General features: G+C 38.4%; 2 protein-coding genes across 2 annotated transcripts in view; one reads left to right on the plus strand and one right to left on the minus strand.

Moving 5' to 3' along the window:
- Positions 1-9,903, minus strand: part of LOC138026900 (CCAAT/enhancer-binding protein zeta-like) — a 35,774-nt gene extending 25,871 nt beyond the window's left edge. Inside the window, exons 1-7 of the mRNA XM_068874355.1 lie at positions 9,789-9,903; positions 8,653-8,739; positions 4,617-4,678; positions 4,234-4,468; positions 3,549-3,657; positions 3,319-3,419; positions 2,038-2,125 (exon numbers count right to left, since the gene is read on the minus strand). Of these exons, the coding sequence (XP_068730456.1) occupies positions 2,038-2,125; positions 3,319-3,419; positions 3,549-3,657; positions 4,234-4,468; positions 4,617-4,678; positions 8,653-8,739; positions 9,789-9,893 (787 nt within the window). The 5' untranslated portion in view covers positions 9,894-9,903. The remainder of the gene's footprint in view (positions 1-2,037; positions 2,126-3,318; positions 3,420-3,548; positions 3,658-4,233; positions 4,469-4,616; positions 4,679-8,652; positions 8,740-9,788) is intronic.
- An 83-nt stretch (positions 9,904-9,986) lies between these two features.
- Positions 9,987-13,463, plus strand: LOC138026115 (inositol-pentakisphosphate 2-kinase-like). Its single transcript, XM_068873315.1, has one exon. It carries the CDS (start codon positions 10,019-10,021, stop codon positions 11,801-11,803), a length of 1,785 nt encoding a protein of 594 aa, XP_068729416.1. The 5' UTR covers positions 9,987-10,018; the 3' UTR covers positions 11,804-13,463.
- The last annotated feature ends 6,700 nt before the right edge of the window (positions 13,464-20,163 follow it).

Below are 20,163 nucleotides of genomic sequence, written 5' to 3' on the forward strand. Positions count from 1 at the left end.
GGTTAGGGCCCGTGCCTTGAGATCAGGTGATCCTGGGTTCAAGACTACGTTCTGACAACTCATTGAATTTGTTTCAGGTAGTCCCTGGTTCACTTTCCTGGTGCGCTTGTAAAATAGCCAACTGGTTTGCCTCCCTCCAGTTGGGATTCTTAACAATTGTATATGTTCAATGCTTAGAGATATTAGCTACTACCTACTCTGAAATCCGAGAATAAAGTGTATTATTATTTTTTATTCAATGGCGAAGCTATCGTTCGCTGTTTTGTCACGCGTGTTAGCCGAGTATATTCCAGCATGGCGTCTCAACTCTCAGGCTACAAACTTCTCTACAGGCTTCTGCTTATGTGTGGTGTCATCTCGGCTAATCCAGGACCTTGCTCAAGGCTTAACTGTGGTGGCCTTTGTACATGGAAAGACCAAGGTTTATGCTGTGATGACTGAGGAAAATTGTTTCACCCTGCATGTCAGTCAATCGGCTCCACAACTTTCTCCGCTCTTAACGATAGTGATGTGTCCTGGATATGCTGCTCATGGGACAGTCCAAATTATTCGACATTTTTCTCTTACCACAATCTGGACCTGACAAACATCTTGAAATGGCTCAGTTGGACAAACTTCTACAAAAAGCCCTACTCCATTGGCTACCTCATCCCCTTGTGTTAACAACAGCACAAGTCATGGACAGAGAAAGCTAGCTCACTCGTGATATAGCAAGTGGTGAATTTTCTCCCAGATGGTGTCAAAACAGTTCAACATCTTCAGACGTGACAGAGAAAACACCACAGGGGATGGTGTGTTCATTGCAGTCTCCAGTGATTTTGTGTGTTCTAGGGAATGTGAGTTGAAAACTGACGGTGAAATCCTTTGGGTTAAAATTTGTCTTGTTGGCTGTAAGAACTTGTACGTTTGTGCCTATTTCAACCCTAATAAAGGCAATGAGATCAGCCTAGCAAATTTTGAACAGTCTGTACTCCAAGTGAGTAATTGTAACTTGCACAACTGGATTTTTGGAGACCTGAACCTCCCAGGTTTCGACAGGAAAAACAACATCCTCAAGCCAAATTGCTCATTCCCTAGTTGGATGATTATGGCTGTACACAAAATTATAAATGGTCATGGAACCTACATGTACATGTATGAGGGTCCAGAATAGTGTATCATTTTTCACGAAACTGACCAGTTGGTTGAAGATTTTATCTAGAATAAGGAAACCAGGAATTTCTACTCAAAAATATGAAAAAAATGAAATCGGCAAGTTTAAATTTTCACGACTCAGCCTCAACGGCGTTGATAGATGACTATCATAAAACGCTACTGGATATTATTAACTGTCAAAAATCGAATGTTATGGCTTTGCTTTAGACTGTGCTAGTGACCTCAGTTTCTGGAAAACAGCTACTCTAGGACAGGAGTGATTTGGGGAGTTTACTCTAGTATAGGGTAGCGAAATCTAGCTGAAACTAGCTCTGGTATAGGCTAAGGGTTCCAGGGTCCCAGCGGCACATCCCCACCCAGAAAATCCTAAAGTACCCCCCCCCCTCCCCCAGGCATTCAGGATACAGAAGGACTCTTGTGTATATTCTGCTCAATAGTCATACATGAAAATCTTACACACTCTGATTGAGGGTACGTGTGATATAATACATGTGGGTACAATTGTTACATAAAATTATGTTCATTAGAAAGTTTAAGTCGGATTTACTGTTTAGCGTATGCAAATGGTGTGTTATAAAAGTTGCCAGGCATTTCAAATTAAGTATGACTGTCTTTTTGGTTTGCACTAGGGGGTTGAGCAGAGCAGACCTTTTAAAGAACTTAAGACAGTCACTGTAACCAAGTCATTGGTCTTACTCCAACAAGTGAGGGAAACCTTCCTTCATTTTGATCTCTTACTGAACATTACTTTGCATTTCTTTTGTTACAGGACCTTTTACAGGAACACACAGTGTACAGCTGTACATGTATAAGGTCAGCTTATATTTTATCTACAGCTAATTCCAATTCAATTATTGACCAATCCACAAAAACAAAACTTACCCACAGCCATGATGCTCTCCCTTCGTCCCTTTTTCTTAGCCATCCCAATTAATATGTCCAAAGTTTTTAGCCGATGTACTGTAGATTCCTTTGTGATATAGACAAATAAAAAAAGAACCACTGAAGAATGCCAACTTCAGTAGCATGGGTGTAGCTCAACAAACTATTGTTCTTCATACAGTTACTAGAATATAAATACATGTATAAAACAGTAACTTGGCATTAGTAAGTCCCAATTTCCCTTACAGCGCAGAAATAATTTTTCAAGGTTTTTGGCAGGTACATGTGCATGTACATGTATTTTGTTTGATTGTGCATCTGTTTTATTTTCTCCACATCAAGAGGTTCATTTAGGTTGAAAAGGTGACTGAAAACAGGTTTTAGAAAATAATAACTGAAATGCATAAATTAAATCTTTTTGATTTATCTCAGCATGATACGATCAGATCAATATAACTGATTCCAGACAGAAATGCAATTCATAAAAAAAGAATAAAAATAATAAAACTCTGCAGGGTGGCCGCAGGAGGCTTGGCGTGCCATGTGGCTGTGTGTGAGCTTTAGCCACCATACATGTATTTGCATTTGCTTGCTAATTTGCTGGCCCCACCTTCTTTTGATGGTGCCAGTTCACAAGCTCATCTAAACTGTATTGGCAATGAGTAATAACAAATTAAAATTACTACTGTCTATTATGTATACCGCCATTAGTCACTATAAACAGTCCTCTCAACCCCAAAAGACCAAAAACCTTGAGATCAAGGTAAAAAACCTGGAGATTTATCAATGGCGTCAAAAATAATTAAAATCAGTTCATCAAAATAAAGTTATCTTTCCTGTTTATCAATGTAAAAAAACGTTACTGTTTGTCTTTTGACAAAGAGGATGAAAGGTAATAGATGCGACAAACTGGTAACAACAACCTTATTTGGCATCTGTCTTCTAAATATGGTTGTGATGTCTGTTTCTTGTCACCCAGTCGATCAAATATGACTTAAAACTGTGGATATCTAAAGAATTGGCACCAAAACATCAATTATTTTACAAGGCAGAAAATAATGAAAAATTAATATTCAAGGAAAGTGTATTCCATCGGCCTGTGAATCTGTTTACTGAGAGTGAGATTTCTGTGCCTCATTGTGAGACCGTGAGATTGCCTCTCATGGTAAAACTGTGAGACTTGAGAGGTCTGTTATACAGTTTAAATGGTACATTAAAGGATGCAAATTCAGAATACATCATCTGATGACAGTACTATAATAAATTATTCTTAGGACTCACCTGTACTTGGACAGTAAGAGCAGCCACTTTGTCTTTCAATGTTCCCGAATGCACAACTGACCTTAACCACTGAGAATCTGATGACTTATCTTTAGCTTTCACTGAAACCAAAAATATTAATTCAAGTGTGTTTTTTCCAAGAAAAGGGATCTAGAAGTGTAACCGAGTTAAGAACATTCCTTCTACGTGCACAATGTAAATCATCATTGAAATGTTCCCTCCTCACTTACTTTCATCATAAATGCCAACTTCGTTCTGCAAAAGGTTTGCTGCCTCATTGTGAAGTTGGACAATTTCTTCTTGATCAAGAGAACTGTTGGTAGTGTTTTCTTCTGCAATCTACATTACATAAAACATGAAACTACACATGACCACATACATGTTGTACAGCCGTATGCAATGCTGCATGTGCCAGTCTGCACCAGTTGCTTAATATTAAGTGAACTTTGGTACTGACCAGTTGGTTAAAGGAACTAATTGGAGTATGTTCTTTCCCAGATCATGAGGAAAGAATGAGGACAGCAATGAGCTGGAAAAAATGCAAAGAAATAGCAAAAACAAAGAATGTAACAGCCGATAGTTGGGACAAGATGAGAATAAAATCACATGTACTGTACACTGTATAAGAAATCGGTTACATGTAGATAGAGAAGAATGATTCCAATTGATCAACTACAGTCAATGAAAATACTGTATATTGATACAAATGGCATAGCCTAAATTAAGACTAGACAAATGCTGCAAGTAAGTGTATTAAGTACAGTGTACAGTTAGTACTTGAAAATATTATTATCTTTATCAAGTGCCTGTCCCTTTTTTGTTCCTATCCACTACTTTGGTGCCTAAGGCTTATGAAAAATTTTTTTTGATGACATGTATACATTGTAACGCCCTCTACATGTACATCATACTGACCAGATCATACCACAGTCCACCAGGTGTAATCAGCAACTTGTGGGGAGCACCTCTTTTCCTGCCTTGCAAACTGTGTTTCTTTTCCTGGGTTCTATGTGATGCTGTGTTTGTCACATCTTTAGACTTAGGTTTTTTCTCTCTTTTGCCTTTAGTCTCTTTCCCCACTTGATTGTTCTTTGTAACTTCTTTATCATCTGACAGGGGACTTGAGCCATCATTTTCACCAGCATTTTCCCTATCATCCCCATAATACAAAGTGAAAATGAAGAATTCATCTGTACAAATTACATAAGGAGGAAAAGGAACCTGCACCATTAAATTCTGTACATTCTTGTGTTAGATCACTTTAAAAATTTATAACTTTTTGTGCATTCAGTACATACTTTACTCCAGTCTCTTCAAAGGCAACTTTGTCCAAGCCAAGTTCTTTGATATATGACATTATCTGTTTTTACACAACAAGATGGAAAAAAGTTAAGAGCCCAATAGTATTACAATTAAAAGAATTTCAGTGCACGTACTGATAATTTACCCAAGGTAACCAGAAACCCATAAGGGTTGAAATGTGTAACAGCCCCTTGTGTGCTGGGAAACAAGCTTCGGAATATTCAATTTGCTAAGTACCAAATTTGGAACAACAAGAGCAAGGGGTTTCCAAATATGGTAGTTAGCACTGAAACATTCAACCAATCAGTTCGCACTGAATAATCGGAAGCTGTAAATGCGTGTTACACGTTTCAACCCTTATGGGTTTCTGAGGTAACTTAAAATGTACTTAGGGTGAAAATTGAAATAACACAAATGTAGGAATTAAGAGGGCACTGTCGTTGATAGCCAGCTGTTGCAGTGAGAAATATTGGCCACCTGTACAGTACTTACCATGGGTAAGAAAATAATTATGGTAACCTATCTGTGCGAGAAAATTTGGTTTTGGTCACCGTACAACTGGCAATCACGTTAGCCTGCGAGCAAGCTCTCCGTTGGGGTCTCGCGCGAGATTCTCGGGCGCAAGCTGTGAAGCGAGCCGCGAGAGGTTTGGGGCGCGGCTCGCTTCACAGCTTGCGCCCGAGAATCTCGCGCGAGACCCCAACGGAGAGCTTGCTCGCAGGCTACAATCACGTGTACTGTACATCCACCCCTCCATGCATGCGAATGTAAACTTTTGTGGCGTAACCCGCACTTTTTGGCGGGAACATCTTTGATATTGAACATCCATGTTGTAGTTACATGTAGTTGACACCTGTCAAAGCAAGGAATCCACTGGCCAGTATCAAGTGACCATTACTGCAAGCTCAAGTTTATAGCTCATCAAGGCCTGTGGATCACAGGCCCAATCCAGGTTAAAAATAAAATTACCGGTACTAATAACACATGATGGGAGCTCTGCTTTCAGGTTTGTTTTCGTCAGTTTGTTTTTTTTTCCTTTCAAGGGAAGTGTATTCCATCATTTTTTTCCTTTCAAGTGTTATACAGTTTGACAACAAATGTTCAACACAAAGATCACAATGGGCTAACTCTTGAGGTTGACCATTGTTTCTGCAAAGTCAAAAATTTACTCTCCTAGACAAGGTTACAGTGCAGCTCGGAGATAAGCGAACCAAAATATATGCTAAAAACGCGCATACGCAAAACGCGTAAACGCGTCAAAAAAACGCGGATGCGCGTCAACACATACGCAAAAAGGCTCATTAGTATTTATGAGCTCTCCTTTTGTCTTTCTTTTGTTGCCTTGTCTTTGTTTTTTCGCAATCGTTTCTGGTGTGGTGAATGTGAAAATAAATTGCGTGTTCACTGGTCGCTGCGTCACTAAAAGAACAAAAAATCTCACCAGCGCAAAGTCCTTCTGGCTAGATATTTGTGTTTTAAAGCCTCAAAAAAAAATGATCAAGCTTTCTTTTGGAGAAATATAAACCTATCGACAGACGGCACACAAGAACCTTTTTAACATCAAAATTTACATGAAAGCATTGAGAGCGATAATACAGTATCAAAACAAACTTCGTACCCGTACATCCGTTTAGTCGTAAACTAAAAACACAACTCTTTAGCAAAGGGGTCATCATTAGCAGTTTTGTACAGAAATTCATCGTAAGGCTGAGAATTTTGCAGCTTGAGTTGTTTTGTTGTAAATGCAGCAGCAACGAATGATTTTTTGGCGTGGATTTTCAGCGCGACAGTGTAGTAAAACACGGTTGCCGACACGTGACAAACACGATTAATAATTATTTTTAATTCATGTAATATTCACATCTTCAGCTCTGTTGGGAATGATTTTCTGATTTCAACGGGTACAGTGCTTTCACTTCAAATGCAAAAGTTTTCTTCAAAGGCTCAATGGATGCGCTGATCACATTTATTTGGTATTTCGGTAAGGAAAAGTATTCGGTTAAATTTGGGCACGCGCCGGCGAGAGCTAGGCTATCGTGATGTGATTCGGGGCATACTTCGCTGATTCAAACGGTGAAATGCTCTCAGTTCAAAGAAAATATTTGTAAAAAACTTTGTATGATATGTCGATCGCATTTATTTGATTTTTCTGCATGGAAAACTTGGACTTTTTTGCACGTGTCGGTAAAAGGTTATCGTGAAATGACTGTAACGCGTCACGGCAAACACTGACAAAAATCATGGCTTCAGTTTTTCGGAGCATAATTTGCTGATTTAATTTTGCCCGTCTTTCGAGACCTTTGTTGCATTTAAAGGATATTAAACTTCGAAATAATGCACTGTGGATGTTTTCATCTGCGGCATTTGCGGATCGAAATTGATTAGTAATCAAAGCGACATACATGCAAATGCAAATTTTCGACTTGTCGGCAGTCATGCAATTTATTCTTTTGTCTTCGTAAACAATAACAAGAAAAGCAAAATTACGGTTATGAATAACAAAGGCACAAACGCGTATACGATACGCAATTTTAGACGCGTTAAAAAAAACGCGTATATGCGTATTGCATGCGTTTATTTTGCGTCTGCGTTGTTCGCTTATCTCCGAGCGGCACTGTATTTATCACCAGGTAATTCCATTGTTTTGGAAATAGCATCTGCCTTATTATTCATCAGCATCACAAGTTCTTGCAGAATTGGGGGCTCATTTTGTTGCAACTCAAGTATGCTTCCAACAGACCTGTTTATTTTTGTGATTTATGCATGCACTGCAGGCCTATTGGCACCACAGAAACTCTTACGCTCTTAAACTCTTACAACCTGTTGACATAGTGTGTAGTGCACTATCACAAAAAATAAAATAGGTGAAAATTAAATAACTGGTACATGAATTTCAACCTACAATACACAAAGTAAATGTTGGATACAATAAAAAGGCACAACGAAATTAATTTTAAAATCAAGTGAGGCTGACATTCCTTTTTAAAGGAAATTGCAGTATTAAAATTGGTTATATTTAAGGACGGTGCCTACTAATTCAAAGGTATTTTTGCGCGGTTTACTGAATATGCGGGAAAAAAGATATTAACAAGTGTTATTGAAATCCAAAAAAAAATTGGGGGTATTACCACACATTTTTCGAAGATAATTAATAAACGATATTTGTAAAAAGCTTTAAAATACAAAGCCCTGTATGGCGTTCTTTTCCAAATTGAAGCTTAATTATATCTGAAAAATGCATGGTTACCCCCAATTTTCTTTTTGGATACCAAGAGCACTTGCTAAGTTCTGCTTTTTCCGCATAGTTTTGAACCATGCAAAAATATCCCTGTATTAATAAGCATCACCCATAGGAAATCCAAGTATCTCGAGATGTGCAGAACGTATACGCAATGACAATAGAAGGCACCGTCCTTAACATTATTATGTTTACACAGCTGCATACATGTACATGTAATTATCAGTTTGGTGTCAGCAGTAAAAGCTTGAGAGAGGACTGGCACTAGCACAAGTCCACTTGTTATTGCTTTTGTTTTGCTCCTGCAATAATTTACGTGTAAGATTATTATTATTATTATTATTACATGTGGTGATTACACTGTAATTAAATATATCTGATTAGATTGTTTGGTGTGTAGTATCGCCGAGTATTTTCACGAGTAATGTGCTGTAGTTTACATGTACATGTACATGTAGAAATACCCAGAGACTACACACCAACACATCATTCTAATAAGCTATTTATTATCCAACTTTTTCGCCCTAAATTTTTCATGAGTGAACTGTAAACAACCGAGAATGTGTGACAGATTTGTGCGTGACAAGTGCCAGGCAATGTCAGCATCTACATGTAAACTAGTCAAACCAGTTCTCTACTGTACAATAACCAAGTGTACAATAACTAATTGTACAATATCATGGAATATTAGTACTCGTTTCATGGGTTTTCTGTACAAAAACTAATAAATGTTGGATAATAAGGGTTAATATTGATTACGTTAAGGATTGGTATCATGAACATGAACTCTTCACCTCATTCGTTTCTATCTTTTCTGAGTCTCCTTCACCAGTAACCAAGTCACCAGAGACATCTATGTCTTTAACCATCTCAAAGTCCTTCTAAAAAACACAATTTATACAAAATTTAGGACATTACTAAACAACGAAACACGAAACAGCGAAATGAAGCACCCAAACACCATGTACAGCTGTATGACCCCACCATACATGTACATTGAATACTAACCGACAAAGGTTGGATTTGAGATTAAATATTACACAACAATAATCATAATACATTTACTGCCTTACAGAAATACATGTACATGAATAATAATTATGATGGTGGCCATCTTAGACGGAGCATTCACAAAAACTTGTCAGAGGGGGGGGGGGGGAGGGGGGATTAATGAGAAATTATCTACTATCTAAAAAATTTGGAGGACCCCTAATTGCTGCATTTTAAAAACATTAAAAAAAAATTCAGGGACCCCCTTTTAGTATCCCTAAAATTTGAGACACCCTCAACCCACCTCATACGCTGCATGTTTCTCAATCTTAGAGTGTGTACTGATTCATCGTTGTTACTCCTCTCATTTCATACAGGCAAAAAAGAAAACTGTTTGAATACTCCTACTGTTTTCGAACCTACAGCTGCTACCCTGTAGGTTCAAGGAGCTATGATCCTGCTAGACCATATACCGGTAGGTGAGAGTATGTAGCCCTGAGAAGGACTGTTGTTGCTGATCACCAACATCAATTGCATGGCTTTGATTGATTGATTGATTGATACTGTAATTGTGGGATACTGTGAAGCGTGCCCGTGCATATTGCAATGTGAGGTGAAAGTCAGACGATTAGTACATGTTGAAGATGTGAAGTGTTTCAGAATCAAAAACCTCAAAATCACTACAAACCTCAGGTTGTCGCAATCAGCCAATGTCATCAGCAACAGCCCTTGTCAGGACCACTCTCACCCGAACGATCTTACTTCATCCAAGTTTTGATTTAACCCTAACCAAGTTCTGACCTGATTAAAACCATTTGCTATTCTTCGGGAAAGTCGCATATTTAAGACTATTGTAGGCTTCTGGTAATTCTGTATTCATAATTATGACGTCCCTGAGGCGAACACATTTTTTTTAAAAAATAGAACCGAAGGTTCTTACCTCATCACCTCCTAGCGCGAGGACATCTTCTAGCGAGATATCGTTTATAACTCTTGGAATGCCTTTTCGTTTTCTTTTCACATTTTCTGCTTGCCTGTCCGCCATATTGAAATCGTACCACGTGTTGACGGGTTTGCGTTATGTAAATCCAACGAAATGTAGCAAGCCCTTAAATCTGTTCATGTACGGGTAGGCGAACGTCTTACGTACAGTAAAATTCCCATTTCAAAATGGCAGGCAATGGCCCTGGTTCGTTGAAAAGCAACATTACTGAGTACATGCATCTTTATGGCAGTCCGAATGAATGGTTCTATCGGTGTGAAGGACTTTGGACTGTGGCTGTTTTCCATAGGAAAATAAGAAGGGTTTTGCGTTTGAGAAAGACCAAATCGGACAAGAAGTCGACAGAGTTAAAAGAAGAAAATTACTTCCGACTTACCTTGAATAACCTTGAATTTGCGAAACACGTACTGTCGCCACTTATGGGGAGCCATTACATGCGAGTTGGGGAGGCAGTTTCCCTCCCAAAAGGTTTTGCCTCAGCCATGAATGAGATGTGCCGAAGTCATCGCCCACTTCACAGACTAGACAAAGAAATTGCTGAAAGCTGTTCTTTTGGGGTCATTATGCCGGATTTTTGTTTTGTTCCTCTACCAACAACTGCCGAAGAAAGTCTGAGCGATAAAAAGAAACATGAAAATCCAAATTTCGCTGTGGAGATCAAGCCAAAGTGTGGCTTCCTTCCTACATCTCCTTATATAGACGCAAAGAAATCAATAAAATGTTCAGTCTGTCATTATTGCATGCTTCAAAAATCAAAAGTGAGAGAAGGGAAGTATAGGAGAGAAAGCAAGTACTGCCCTGTTGACTTGTTTTCAGGTGATCTTGGGAGAGTTGTGTATGCCCTTGAATGCTTGGTTGCTGACCCTCAAAATAATCTACGCATTTTCTGTAATGGTACAGCAATTTTCACAGAGGAGCTTGTCTGGGAGGCGATTGAAACAAGAAATGCTTGTTGTGCTGAAAAATATTTGGAGTTAGTGTTAAAAGAAATCAGTGACTTTTGTACAGGCAATTATGTGATTGCAGATTGCAATGATTGTGGACTTGACATGACTGATCCTTGTCAAATGCATAAAGGGCAAGTGACTGTGGAGCATCATACTAGCTGCAATGGTATGACTACAGATTGTTATGATTGGGAAAGGAATGTGATAGGGAGATATGACAAATTTGGAGATGGTGTGACCTCAGAGAGTAACCACTCTGGAGATAGTGTGACCTCAGAGGGTCATCAGTGTGGCCAAACAGGTCCACGTGCTCAACAGTTCCTGGGCGTTTTACTGGAAATCCTTATCAGTGACTCAAAGCGACAGGAATTGTCTGTGAACCAAGCAGACTTGCCACTTGTCTCTCAGAGCTGCAAAGGAAGCAAATATGATCACTGTAAAGTCAGTGCACCAGCAAATCTAAGCCATCTGCAATTTGGTAATGGTGGAGTTTTCAGGCAGCTTTTATCCATACAGAAACTGGATGACATTGATGTAGATGGGATTTATCAGCTCTACCAGAATGTAATCAGCCATTTTAAATCCAATCCAGGGGTCAGAGAAAGGCTTTGCGTGAATGGACCATACACCTCACCATTGTGGAAGTCAGTGGCTTCATGTGTTGGTTATGGTAGCTCTGAGGGCTGGCAGAACATTGTTGATGCAAGTGAAGTTAACTTCTCATTTCCAGTTCTTAACCCAGATCTGCAGGATGAAAATGTCTTGCATGAGGCAGTTCTCAAGATATGCAAATTTGCAGTTGCAAGTACTGCAAAGGATAGTTCTGTTATGATTGCTTTCCAGAGAGCATTAAACAAAGAAGAAACCATCCCATTTGTTGCAACAGCCAGTGGGGACACTTTTCATTACAACATTGCTCTTGTTGACTTGGACCCTAAGGAATTTGACCGTGTACTTAAGTATTACAAAGACTGCAAGAGTGTTGTTGAAAAGTATCTTCAGTAATTGGCTGCATTGCCTTATTAGTCATTAACAACATGCATCTGGTATTACTAATTCTCAGAGGTAACAGTCCGGGTATTGGGATGGGAAGGGAAAGAGTTAGCCAGCTTTGAATAAAATTAACGCTTTTAGGGGATATTATGCCAACTAACTTTTGGCCAAAGTCCCTCTCTTTTTTCCCTTCTGTTTGGAACAAAGACGGTAGGAGGGCATTTGCTAATTCTCTGCATGTGACTTACATGTTCATCATGGTTTACGACCATTGCCTTTGTTTTTTGCCCACCCATTTGCACTTAATTTCTGAAGCAGAAACAAAAATGAGTTTTAAAAGACATTGATAACAAGATACAAAGTAAAGACATAGCACTTGTAGCATTTTACCAATCACTTCATGAAAATTCAAAACTACAGGTAAATGTAATGTAGCCAGGTGTTCTGCAGGTTAGCAGAAGGTCACATACTTTAAAATTGGTATGCACAGAAATTTAATGTACCCCTAATTACTCTACAGTATCTTACATTATTTTGTTTTCTGTTAAATCATATCATGCTTGAGCAGTATGAAATCATCCACAATGCTATGGTTGGCACTTGGCTTATCTGACTTGTTAATAGAATCTTCAAGATTTGTTTGAAAGTTAATATCTTTGGAAAATAGTTTATGCATTATTATTGAAAAAATAATAATTTTTTAATATATTCTCCAAAACGTTTATTTTATTCAAGTGGCATATTTTTGGAGGTGGGAAAGTGTTCATTTTTCCACTGAATTAACTTATGGGACTTCAGAATCTTTAGAGCAAACTTACACTGTAAAAATGGGCTGATAGGCATGTATGTGTACATGTAAGTACACTCTGTTATTACATAAGTAACAGTAAGCCAACTTTAATTTTGAAGCCCCACTGTAACAAGATAGTTGCATAGAACTGGATTTTATAATTTTATAGAGATTGGTGATTACAGTGTACATCAAGGTAAAGATCTAGGCACCAGTTTGTTGGAAATGCCACTTCCAAAGAAATTGTTTCCTGAACTTGACACGTTATTCTACCTGTTAAAGTGCCTATCACCTCAACACACTTTTCCAATATATTTATTCTCCGAAATCATCCCAAATACATGGTGTTGCTTTTAGAACATTTAGATTGAAATTTCACTCTTTCATTGGCTTTGAAAAACGGGAAAAGTGGTCATACCGTGATTAATAACCGAGCAATGAAAGAGAATGGGTTCGATACCGGGTTGACGTCACAAATTAATTTGCATCGCTGTTTTCAAAGAACTACCTCAATGCAATTTGTGACGTCGAACCCATTTTCCTTCATTGCTCGGTTATGGATCAAAATATGATCACTTTTCCCGTTTTTGAAAGCCAATAAAAAAGTGAAATTTCAATCAAAAGGTTCTATAAACAACACAATGTATTTGGGGCGATTTCGGAGAATAAATAAAGTGGAAAAGTGTGTTGAGGTGATAGGCACTTTAACAGTATAAATAAGATGCTAATTATTTTTCTGTACTTTTTTACTCAAGAGCTAAATAATTAGAGATATTTACCCAGAAAGCTCCACTCACCCAAAGGTGGTTTACAGGTAGGTCCTGCATCCAATCAAATTAGAATAATTTGGAGGTGTTGGTTTTTTTTTGGGGGGGGGGGGGGATTGGGGGGCTACATTGTACATTGGTGGGAGGTGAGTGCTGTCACCACTATGCCATCCCTTTTCACCTTGAGAGAATATTCCTGAGTTTATTTTACAGAATAATTGATTTTTGTTCATGTTGACTTCATGTTGACTTCATGTTGACTTAAATTCCTTAACATGAAGAAAAATGAATAATCGCTGCAAGGGTGTAAGAGAAGAGACTTATGTACCAAACCAGTTTTTACTTTTACACGCACAAACAGATTTATTATTTAGGAGATGAAAAGTAGTGACAGAGCTAGTTTGAAAAAGGTGTGAACTGAAAGTGTCATTAATTTTTGTTAATTGTCAGAACATTTTAATATATTTTATTTCATTGAGATGTCCAACACTAATGACATTACATTGTAGTTGTAATCAGTTGTAATCAGTCGTTTGATTGTACATCATTGTGATTCTGTCTTTTTTTTTCAAATGGTTCAATCAATAATAACATATTAATAAATAGTTATTTTATCTTTATCGTGGCTTAATGGGGTGCTGTTTGTAAGTGTTGACCACTTAAGTTGCAGCATTGTTATATAAATTAAAGACACACTAGCCTGACATTTAGGCTTTGCTTTCATTGCTGCTCAAGTAACATTCATAATTATAAACAGTGATGATCGAAAATCTAGACTACATGCTTCTTTCTTGCAGTTCAAATATGGTGTTTTTCATTTTCTAGCTGTTATAAGTCATTCATATTGATAACATTAACTTTTTTTATTTCCCCATTGATACCACCAAGTGAGGACAATGTGCGAGCCATGCAAGTCATGCAAGCCGTGCGTGTCAACATGCGAGTCAGTTATTGAAAGCTGACAGTTTGAAATTGGGTGCTTAGACTAACTATAAAAGGTGTGGTGCCTTAAACATGTGCAAATGTTTTATCAATCAACCGTGGAAGCAACCAAGCTCTGTAATAATTTGTGCAATAAAAAAGCCCCTTATAGCAATGTGTCCGTAATATGTCATAAAAAGAATGTTATCCAGTCATTCTTTTTTTAACCCCCAGTCCCTTTTTCTCTCGCTAGAAATATCTTTTCGGGCTTCCGTCTAATTAATTAATCAGTCGTGCTTGAATGAATGTAAACAAAAGCAGAGCGTGAAGCGACCCCTTTTATAGAGCGTCTTTGTGTTTAAAATTAAACTGTTTATCAGCGCTTTTTGGAATGGGTGCTTAGACTTAAATGCGAGACTTGTGTGGCTTGCTGCCTCGCAGATTGTCCAGCCCCTAAGTTTGTACTTGTACGTATAGGCTTTGCCAAGAAATTTCACAAGATACAAACTGGGGGTGCTTTCCATTAAGCCAACAGTCCAACTGGTCCAAAGTGGACCACCTTCAAAAGTGGTTTACAAAATTCCAGTCAAACCAAACCGAAACCTACCATTGGGTTATTCCGGAAAAAATCCACACCCCCCAAACCCCCCCCCCCCCCGACGGATGGGGTCGTTTTTTAACCCCCCCTCTCACCTGGATTTCCTGAAGCCTAAGACCCCCCCTCCTCTCTGGATTTCCAAGACAAAAGACCCCCCCTCCTGCCTGGATTTCCGGGAAAAAATATTAGGCTTGAATTTAATAGGCCTTATCACGGTTTTCGACGCCATCTTTACGGGTAGGCAAAGCGGTCTGAAATTACAGTGTTTGTATGGGAATCCGATAGCAAATAACTTCTTCCAAGATTGAATTTTACACAATTTGTGAATCAAAACGTTAAAATACTAGGTAGAAGATTGTGTTCACCAAGTTTGAAGGATGTAGCTTTCCTATAAGTCGCTGAGCTAATTTTCCTAAATTTTCCATACATTTGTCTTTAAATTTTTTTCCGCGAACCGTGTCTAGACGTTTGTCTACCCAGCCAAATTTACAGACAAACGTGTGGAAAATTCAAAAAATTAACTGAGCGTCTTCTAGCCAAGCTACATCCTTCAAACTTGGTGAATACAGTCTTCTACCTAATATTTTAACGTTGCGATTCAGAAATTGCAAAAAATTCAATTTTGGAAGAAGTTATTTGCTATCGGATTCCCATACAAACACTGTAATTTCTGACCGCTTTGCCTACCCGTCAAGATGGCGTCGAAAACCGTGATAAGGCCTATTAGGCCTTATCACGGTTTTCGACGCCATCTTTACGGGTAGGCAAAGCGGTCTGAAATTACAGTGTTTGTATGGGAATCCGATAGCAAATAACTTCTTCCAAGATTGAATTTTACACAATTTGTGAATCAAAACGTTAAAATACTAGGTAGAAGATTGTGTTCACCAAGTTTGAAGGATGTAGCTTTCCTATAAGTCGCTGAGCTAATTTTCCTAAATTTTCCATACATTTGTCTTTAAATTTTTTTCCGCGAACCGTGTCTAGACGTTTGTCTACCCAGCCAAATTTACAGACAAACGTGTGGAAAATTCAAAAAATTAACTGAGCGTCTTCTAGCCAAGCTACATCCTTCAAACTTGGTGAATACAGTCTTCTACCTAATATTTTAACGTTGCGATTCAGAAATTGCAAAAAATTCAATTTTGGAAGAAGTTATTTGCTATCGGATTCCCATACAAACACTGTAATTTCTGACCGCTTTGCCTACCCGTCAAGATGGCGTCGAAAACCGTGATAAGGCCTATTAATTTTTAATAGAAAATACGCACAATCACGTATAGAAGATGTTCTTTTTCAATTCCTAAAGCTTTGGCTAAATTATATAAAAACTCTGTTGTGTGGAACTAAGAAGAGAAAGGAGCAAAAGGCCTTGCACATGGTATTGGTGGTCAAGGCCGTTCCAAAATACGTAACGCTAAATAAAGCGCTGGATTTTAAGATTACAACGTTACTGTAAAAATCTAAAAACAGAAATGGAAAGTAAATTTCATGTGCATTTAGCTGGTAAAAAGAAAACTTCAAAATATCCTTCTGTTTTCAATTAACAACAAAATAAAAAACCCGCACTTGAAATCAGCGAGGAAAACAGCAGTGAACGCGATTGAGATGTTTGCGTAAATATTTTCTTTCTCTCAAGAAATTGCCCAAGAACATTAAAAATTTAGGTGCACATTAGTTGGACAATACCCTGGGAAACATTCATCCACAGACAGTAAGTACTTTTAGAGTAATAGTGGTAGAACTAGCGTTACGCTACTAGTTTTTGCACTAAATCTTTAACCATCATGCCAAAATTGAATTTTTCGTTTCGCCTAGCGTTCAAATGGTTTGATGTACAGTAAGGGGCCCAGTTCTCTGCCACTTTTTGTTCAACGTACATTTTTAGCGCCAAAAATAAATCTGAATAAAATGCAATTGCTTCCAAAGGTAGCTTTATTCCATGTCTTTTGTCCTGCCGAGTTTTGAGTTTACAGCTACTATATACTGTGAGCAAATCGAGGTGACACGAAGGTAGGTGAATTTGATTTCCACGAAAACGTGTTTGTTTACGGGTACTCGAATTACATGGTCTAATTCAAGTTTGTATTTTATGCGTGTAGGAGGCCCAAATAAGCCAATTCTTGGCATAATGAACGTAGAATGATAAAGCTTTCTGCTAAATATAAACTTTTCCTGGCCTATTTTATTCTTTTACCTAAATTCACCCCTCAATATTTCGTTAGTACTTCTGTGTATTTGCCTATTCTCGGCCACCCTGCTGGCCGTCAACAACACTAAAAAGTGCTCATAGTTTTGTATGGAGTTTTCTTGTCAAATCATTTGTAAAAGTAAATCTGTAATGGGGTGGCATGTTCCGACAGTAGCTATAAATTAAAACTATGAGTTCTGACTTACCGGACCCCGTTTTGAAATACCCAACTCTTTTTTAGCCCCGCTTGCCAGTGTATTTACGAGAAAAACTAGGTGTGCAAAAAACTTCCATTTCTAACATGAAACAAAGCTCGTAAGGATACTTTGTGGTCGAAATATCAAACACAAGCCTTATTAGTGACTTGACAACAAAAATGGTGATAAAACGTTGTTTATTCTGAGGAATCGAGCGCACTCTTTTCAGTGGCCGAGAACTGGGCTCGCTGGCTGATAACTGGGCCGACGAACGAAGCCTCTATTTTCGTTATTACTCGGGAGAAAACAGCGTTGAGCAGTCGATAGATTTACATGTGTAAACTGAATGCTGAAGCTAGTTGTCTTTGAAGTTTCAAGTCCTTACGGCTATTCCAAGGTAAGAAATACAAGTTTACGTTTTTTGTGGCCGAGAACTGGGCCCCATACTGTATGGTTTGCTTCGTATCGTTTGAATCGTTTCGATGGTTTGTAAAACACTTGGTTTCCTTCGTTTTAATCGTTCCTCTCAAATATTTCTTTCGTACATAACCCAAAATACTCGCTAAAATTCCAGTTTTGAAAATTGCAAAGCCGTGAAAAGCGCCAAAACAACTCGTTCTGCTTCACTGAACAAAGTTTGGTTGCCTAGCACGTGACAATTTTTACTCAGGACGTGACTAATTCTCTCACGCAAAGTACAAACTTTGAAAAGCTCGAAACCTTTGAAACCTTCGAAACGCTTTAAGCCTTTTCTTTCCATCCTTTGAAACGATAGATGCCGCGAACCAAACGAACAATAGAAAGTCTGAAACAATAGAATCGATGTTAAAAGTGCGATGTTTCGGATAAAAATGTAACGCGCCGGACGAAAAATTTTCCGATTCCACCAACTTTGTCTTGGTGCTGTGTGCTAACAAAGAAAAATAAACGCAAGGCAAGTATCAAGATAAACAGCAGACATAATAGACAAGCGTTTGTTTTCCGTATTATTCCAGATAAATACTTTGTAGCAAAGAAATAACAGCTAAAAGTCGGGTATTGTCGATAACGAGCGTTTGACAGCCAATACCGTGCGCAAGGCCAAAAATGCTAAAACGCGAACGAGTGTTTATACACTCTTAGCTCATAAAAATCAATTGCCCTTGTTCTTTCTTTGCTCTTTGCGCTTTCTTTGTTCTTTCTTTGTATCATTACATGAAACAACGGTGGCACGCTGGGTCTGGGTACGAGTAAAAATGTGTCAGGCGTTTCAAACTCTTCGTTGCAATATTGTTGCGACGGCTCTTTCTTTAGTATCTTGTTCGCATTTTCTGCTATAAAAGGACCTGCGAAGGAACTTAGATTATCATTTATGTCAGGTGACAAATATGTGAACAAAATATTTCTACTATTTTCAGGGTCTGAGAGCGCTAAACTGTCACCGAACTAAACGTTCGAATCGCGTGAACTATCGGTTCAGATGACCCCTGCAGACGACTTTTTCGAGTTCAACCCCCCCTCCCGCCTGGATTTCCAGGGTCCTTGACCCCCCCTCCCGCGAGAATTTCCAGAATCCCATCCGTCGGGGGGGTGTGGATTTTTTCTGGAACAACCCATTTGATTTCTGATCAGAACTTCCAAAAATTTTGGGTTAATTGAAAGCACCCTGGATTTTTGCAATAGTTAACTGTCCAAATTCTCATGCACTTATTGGCTAATTTTTGTCATCAATAAGAGTGCAGGCAGATACAATTTTAATTTATGCAAAATCTGTGCAATTGTCAAACTTTCAACTTTTTAACCAATGAACTTTTATTGACTGTAAGTAGCCAATCAGAAATGTTCATGTCAATTTGGATAAAATTTATGATTACAGCTGTTTACCTGGCAGTTAACCAGTTTGGGGTTTGTAAAAACAAATTGACATCAGTCTTTTATGCGTCTGTCCTCTTATTGATGATAAATTGCTGTGGAAATCATTCGCCTGCGGCTTGTGATTTCCGTGCAGTAGTCAAGGAACAAGTGTCACTAAAAAAAGTCACCAAGAATGCAAGCGACCGCTGTCGAAGTGTTCAGTGAACCCTACTGAATATGAAAATTGTTATTGCCAATGTTGTAACCGTTTTTAGGGAGGGTATAAATAAGCGATATGGTTAATCAGCGTGAAAATGAAGTGTGCGACCTATCAAGCTATTAAATTCAATTGATTTGTAATTTTACAGTGAGTGGGACTGAGCCCTGGTCAGCGGTTGCTTTCATTAAACAAGAGGCTACAGGTGGCCTACACTTAGTTTAAAATTCACAGTATTTCAATGATTTTTTTTTGTTACCATATCTTGGTCAATATCCAGTTCAATTCCGTAGTCCAAACTCCAAAGTCCTCATTCCACATTCGTAGAATATTCATTCACATTTCAAACTGTTATTAACCGTGTTGACTCCAATCAAAACCAGTAAACAGATGCTTTACAAGTTTCTACGATGGTACTTAAAAATAATTAATCCTTTTTCGTAACAATACCGGAAGAATTATAAAATTACATAATTAGCCCTTTAAGATATGTTACCGAGTCATGCGATGACAGGATATTGCCTTGCGTGCAAAGAAAACACAAAAACTCATTTCCAATCAAGCGTGCAATTGTTTAATTAATACATATTTTGCCGTTACGCAGTCGCGCAGCCGTCCGTGGTTTAGTGGTCATCGTGATTGCCTTTGAATGAGGAGATACCACGAATCCTACTTGGGCTACCTTCTACGAGACAGAAATCTTACGCATGCGCATGTGCAGCCACAGCGCGACCCCAAAAATAACAATAAATAGTCCAAAGTCCAAAAACGGAGTTCAATCCCATACTTAGTTTTTCGAGCAAAGTAAATAGGATGCTTTAGAGTCGTATTTTGATGCAGAGTGTTGGTAATTCTGAA

Source organism: Montipora capricornis, chromosome 12 (assembly GCF_036669925.1).
Source record: "Montipora capricornis isolate CH-2021 chromosome 12, ASM3666992v2, whole genome shotgun sequence".
Lineage (NCBI taxonomy): Eukaryota > Metazoa > Cnidaria > Anthozoa > Scleractinia > Acroporidae > Montipora > Montipora capricornis.

What these genes read in the sequence shown, in the direction of transcription:
- LOC138026115 (XM_068873315.1), top strand. Translation starts at nt 10,019, where the DNA reads ATGGCAGGCAATGGCCCTGGTTCGTTGAAAAGCAACATTACTGAGTAC.